At 31.3% G+C, this 6,060-nt stretch overlaps 1 protein-coding gene across 1 annotated transcript; it reads left to right on the forward strand.

Annotated features, from left to right (window-relative positions):
- The first annotated feature begins 287 nt into the window (after positions 1-287).
- Positions 288-3,981, forward strand: LOC107908485 (phosphoethanolamine N-methyltransferase 1). The gene is made up of 12 exons (XM_016835662.2): positions 288-568; positions 757-881; positions 1,185-1,322; positions 1,401-1,538; positions 1,716-1,859; positions 1,985-2,095; positions 2,189-2,330; positions 2,698-2,978; positions 3,159-3,320; positions 3,396-3,449; positions 3,546-3,620; positions 3,708-3,981. Exons 1-12 carry the CDS (start codon positions 556-558, stop codon positions 3,807-3,809), a joined length of 1,485 nt encoding a protein of 494 aa, XP_016691151.1. The 5' UTR covers positions 288-555; the 3' UTR covers positions 3,810-3,981.
- Positions 3,982-6,060: the final 2,079 nt, after the last annotated feature.

Here is a 6,060-nt window from a genome sequence, read left to right on the forward strand (position 1 = left end):
AGAAAAAAATGATTGAGTCAGTTTACATTTCTGGCAATGGATTCAGCGTTAGTAATATATATATGTTAAGCAAAACTAATATAGTTGAATGTAAATAAATTTGGATTAGGTTACGCAAATCAGTATTTTTACGATTTTCTGATATTGATTTGATTTGATTTGTTTTGTCGTCTACCTAATCAGGCCTTAGATTTGTTAACATAATGCATTGGTCCGACCCGACCCAAATTATAATCAGGTCTAGCATTTCCCCAGCCCTTACTCTATAAAAAGCGAGATGAAGCATTCTCGGTTTCCCGCACCAGAAGCAGTAGAAATTGGCAATTGCTGTGTGTGAGAGAGAAAGTGAGAGTAATAGTAGTATCAATAATTTGGCTTAGGTTGCATCTCTGTGTCTGATGCAACAGAGAGGAAGAACTAACAACCGTAGATCAAGGTCTTTCTCCAGATCTCGGCTTGCTGTCGAAGGATTTTAGTTCCCCTTTTCACTCCCCATTAAAAAAAAAAAAAAAATCAATTCCTCTCAGAGCTCACTAGAGATCTTCTCTGTTAACCATGGCGGCTAACGGTGAGATCTCCACCTTCATATTGATCATTTCTTGCGTTGTTTTTTTCAACTTAGAACCAAAGGACAATTGAAATGGATTGACATTGTTTAATCAACATTTGCGAACCCACACATGGATCTCTCAACGACCTTTAACTAATATTTAAGAAGAAAATTTAAATTTTGATTGTTCTGTAAATTATATATAGGATTTGTAGGAGATGAACGCAAAGTTCAAAAGAATTACTGGATTGAACACTCGGTTGATCTGACGGTGGAGGCTATGATGCTCGACTCCAAAGCCGCTGATATTGACAAAGAAGAACGTCCCGAAGTAATATTTCCTTTCTTCCTTCCTTTTTGTTTTCTGCATTGTTTATTTTTCTCTTTATTAAGTTAATTTAACAAGTTCATTTTTAACTATATTTACAATTTTAAATTTATTTCCTTTTTGGCTTTCATATTTAAGTAAAAATTGTTTATCTATGAATATCTTCAGTTGTTATCATGGAACCATAGAGTTTAATGAGCATTTATGCTTATTATTGCCTTTTAATTGTTGCTGCTGTTCTTTTGTGCTTAATTTTAAACTTCAGTTGTCATTTAGATTCCTAAATTTCGTTGTTGATATTTGCAGGTGCTCTCCTTACTCCCTCCATATGAAGGGAAAACCATTTTGGAACTAGGAGCTGGCATTGGCCGATTTACTGGTGACTTAGCTAAGAAGGCTGGTCATGTTATAGCATTAGACTTCATTGAGAATGTTATAAAGAAGGTCATTGAAACTCAAACTGACAGAAATTTTTTAGTTTGCTAATTAATAAGGGACTTGACTGGATTTCATTAATTGCAGAATGAAACCATCAATGGACATTATAAGAACGTCAAATTCCTCTGTGCGGATGTCACTTCCCCTGATTTGGCTTTTACAGAAGGATCACTGGACTTGATTTTCTCAAACTGGCTGTTGATGTATCTCTCAGATAAAGAGGTGATTTTTGTTGCTTCTTCTTCAGTAACATGGAAAAAAAAAGGGAGTTCTTAGGGGCAAATTAGCTATTGATTTCAATTTTTTTTTACTTGCTGAATTCGGCCCCATTTTTGGCATTGAAATTTCTAATAAAGCATATTTTTGAGTATATCTGTCTGAAAGTATTATTAAATGCAGGTTGAGAATTTGGCCGAAAGGATGCTCAAGTGGTTGAAGGTTGGTGGACATATTTTCTTCAGGGAGTCTTGCTTTCATCAATCTGGTGATTGCAAGAGAAAGAACAACCCAACTCACTATCGCGAGCCCAGATTTTACACTAAGGTTTTACTTGAACTTATCTTTGATTAGATGTCACGTGACCTGAGGACTGAAATATGTATGAAACAAAGTGATCTCATCTTTCTTACGTATTCAAACATACGTTTTTCATGTATATTATAACACAGGTCTTTAAAGAATGCCAAGCAACTGATGATTCTGGAAATTCATTTGAACTTTCTCTTGTTGGCTGCAAGTGCATTGGAGCTTATGTTAAGAACAAAAAGAATCAGAATCAGGCAACAGAACATGATCTCATTGATTAGTATATATATTTTGTTGTTGAATTTTAAATTTACTGACAAGGTGCAGCATATTGCTTGCATATTCAGATTTGCTGGATCTTCCAAAAAGTTGTTTCAGATAATGATAAGGGATTCCAGCGCTTCTTGGATTCTGTTCAGTACAAATCTAATAGCATTCTCCGTTATGAGCGTGTCTTTGGACCAGGATATGTGAGCACAGGAGGAATTGGTATCCTTCTTCAACGAAATGTTTATATTTGTTCTACATCTTTTATTAAAGGAATTTGTTACACATAAGTACAGAAATAGGGAAAGAAAGATGAAACATGCATGTTAAACCGTAAAATTTTCTCTCTTACTGTATTAAATTTTAATACCACATACCGGGATTTGTATAGCTAGTAGCAGAAATGGTTTCGGAGTAGAAATTTCATCTTTTCCACTGTAATATCTGAACCTCAAAACTACTGAGATTATAGAGGGTATACTGCTGCATCTGTAACTTCCTCTTAGGCTTCACACTTTGTCATAGTTTCTCTTATTTAGTTAGTCCTATCGCATCAGCATCCCCCTTATATGAACTTGTTTTTGAGCAGAAACAACAAAAGAATTTGTGGGGAAGTTAGATCTTAAGCCTGGCCAAAAGGTCCTAGATGTTGGCTGTGGCATTGGTGGAGGTGACATTTATATGGCTGAGGAATTTGATGTTCATGTTGTGGGCATCGACCTCTCCGTAAACATGATATCCTTTGCTCTTGAACGAGCTACTGGACTGAAATGCTCAGTGGAATTTGAAGTTGCTGATTGCCCCAAGAAGGTTTATCCGGACAACAGTTTTGATGTTATCTACAGCCGTGACACTATTCTACACATTCATGTAAGAGGACTAGATAACCGATAAGAAAAGTTTTCCTTTTAAAATGATTTAAAGATTTAGAAGTTTAGCATAGGCATCAAAATGAGAATGGAAGTTGCTATTTGAAGAACTGTAAATCATTTCGGCTTTTCTCGATCCACTTTGTTATTCTCATATTTTGCATCTAAAATCGACTTTCAGGACAAACCTGCACTGTTTAGATCTTTCTACAAATGGTTGAAGCCAGGAGGCAAACTCCTCATAAGTGATTACTGTAAAAGTTCCAAGACTCCATCCACGGAGTTTGCTGCGTATATCAAGCAGAGAGGCTATGATCTTCATGATGTAAAATCATATGGACAGGTATATTCAAATTAATAATGATTTGCTGTTTTCATTTCATACACTAGTTGATCTGCCTTGTGTTATTGTTTGCAGATGCTTGAGGATGCTGGTTTTGATGTGATTCTTGCAGAGGATCGAACCGATCAGGTTCAGATAAGCCTATCAAATTGATTTTTAGTTGGTCATGTTTTTGTATGGTTATGAAAGGCTAATGGAATGTTGTTGTGGTGGTGGTGGTTTTAGTTCTTACAAGTTCTGCAGCGTGAATTGAACCAAGTGGAGAAAGAGAAGGATGCATTCATCTCTGACTTCTCTAAGGTGAGGTTTCATTTTCCATCATCTTGTTAAACCTATAGAGTTGGGATGTAAGTAATGGTACATAATAATGTTTTGGTGAAAATTCAGGAAGACTATGATGAAATAGTTGGAGGATGGAAGGCAAAGCTGATAAGAAGCTCATCAGGGGAGCAGAGATGGGGCCTTTTCCTTGCCAAGAAGAAGAACTAAATCCTGCTGCCTGCTCATCTTTATGTTAAAGAAGTGAATAAATAAATGCAGTTAGGCATATGTGTGCAAGAAACTATTTCCTGCTTGCAATTATCAGTTGTTATTGTAGTTGATATTTTGGTATTTAGTGTGAAGTTTGTGGTTTGAATAAATTATCCTTTTCCAGTAGTAATTTGGATGGTCTGAATCCAAATAGTTCCGATGTCACCCAAGTTTTCGTATTATATCTTTCTAACATATCTCACATCTGAATATGTGATTTTAGTTTAAAGGTATAAACAAATATATAAAATAGTGAAAATAATAAATTATTTTTTTACAAAACGCTATACAGTATAAATATTTATCTACTTGAAAAATAAATTTTTAATATATATATATATATATAGAAAAGACTCTAAGAATTAAATAATGTTTAAAAATTATAAAGTGTATTTTCTTAAAATATCAAGAATTACAAAAAAAAATCAATAATCAAACAAAATTATCATGGATTATTCTAAACAATTTAAAAATTAGATAATTACAATGTTATTTGAATCAGGGTGAGATATGGATTTGGTGGAGTTTTATAGATTTTGTTAAATCGTCCATTATAATTCGATTCGATTCGGTTTAATTTTGTTTTTCATTTTTTCATATTAATTTTTTTTAATTTTTTGAGCTTTTGATAAAATGAGCTTTATTTTATGACTTTTGGAGATTATTTGATAAAATATCAACGCTTTTTTCATAAATATTTTTTTAAAAAAATTTCAAGAACTTTTAAATCATTTTCACTATTTTAAATATAAAATATTTATTTTTACCTCATAAAAAATTGAATTAAATTATATATTAAATTAAAATAGAATTCGGTTAAATTTTAGGTACCCACAGTTTTTGACATTTCATTGCATAAACAAACAAATACATCAATTCAAATCATTTTTCGATTTCATCAGTTTTCTCGCTCAACTTTAATTTAAATTGAATCAACATATTTCAAGCCTAGATAAGTTCCAAATTTTTTATTATTTTTCTTGTCAATAATATAAAAGTAAATATATACAAATACTAATCCTCCATTAATAATAGTGTTTATATTATTTTTCTTTTAATATTATTCAAGTTCGTTTTATCATTCATATTCAGGGTTCATAATTATTTCTCTCAATAATAACGTTTTTAAAATTTAAACCTCTACCTTCTCTTTAAAATACGATATACTTTACCAATTTTTAGTACTTCCGTTAATACTGAAAGATTTGATTGTGAAAACCAACTTAATACTTATTAGGCTGCTTAGAAGAAGTCATGTGACTTTTTTCTAAAGAAAGTCACGTGAAAAGAAAGATATTTCATAAATAATACATTAGTTTTACTTGTTGAATATTTCTGTTCACTAAACATTAAAACTAATCTAGCGCCTAGAAGAACTGATTTAGTAATAATGTTTTCTTTAAAATAGAAGTGATATTTTTCTTAAAAAAAAATAGTATTGATATTATTACAACTATTTATTAGTGACATATTAAATAAGCTTTTCTTTTGTGTGTTAGTACATTAACCAATCTAATAATACAAAAATGTGTTAAAAATTTAAATATAAAATATATATTCATCCTATTTGATATATATTTTTTGAAAAGAATAATATTTATATATTATATATATACCGACGACTCTAGTAGATGTGGGTATAATTTAATAACTGAAAAAAACAAAAATAAACTAATTTGATTTTAACTGAAATTCGTTTTAACAAAAACCGAATTCAGTTTTGTTCATTTTAATTAATAAAAAAAAAACTAATTGATGGCAATGATTTGATAACTGAAAATTAATTTTAACTGATTTTTTTAATTTAATAAAAAGATCAATGAAAAAAATAAAAACTTCAAATAATGAATACCTTCAATCGGAATAAGATTATATTTTAATGAGATAATATAAATATATATATTTAGTAGTGCATGATTATTTTATTATCAAATTAAAGCAGTACATTATTAAATAAAAATAAAACAACCCTATGAATCAGTCAAAATTTATTCAAAGCAACAGTTAAAACTTAAAAGTATACGCTGAGGTCCCCTCATTTCTTCTGTAATCATATTCAAAAAACAACGATGACGCACGATGAGTGAGATGGGCACAAATTGGATTGCGCCACTCCACCAATAATACTGATCCAACAGCATCTAAGGAGGGCCAAGTCAAGTTAACGTGTTGGATTCTCGTTGGACCACTCGGGAATCTGCTAATGGGC

This window comes from Gossypium hirsutum, chromosome D02 (genome assembly GCF_007990345.1).
Source record: "Gossypium hirsutum isolate 1008001.06 chromosome D02, Gossypium_hirsutum_v2.1, whole genome shotgun sequence".
Lineage (NCBI taxonomy): Eukaryota > Viridiplantae > Streptophyta > Magnoliopsida > Malvales > Malvaceae > Gossypium > Gossypium hirsutum.

What these genes read in the sequence shown, in the direction of transcription:
- LOC107908485 (XM_016835662.2), top strand. An exon ending in TGTATCTCTCAGATAAAGAG is followed by an intron (nt 1,539 to 1,715) that starts GTGATTTTTGTT and finishes TATTAAATGCAG; the next exon opens with GTTGAGAATTTGGCCGAAAG. An exon ending in TCATCTCTGACTTCTCTAAG is followed by an intron (nt 3,621 to 3,707) that starts GTGAGGTTTCAT and finishes GTGAAAATTCAG; the next exon opens with GAAGACTATGATGAAATAGT.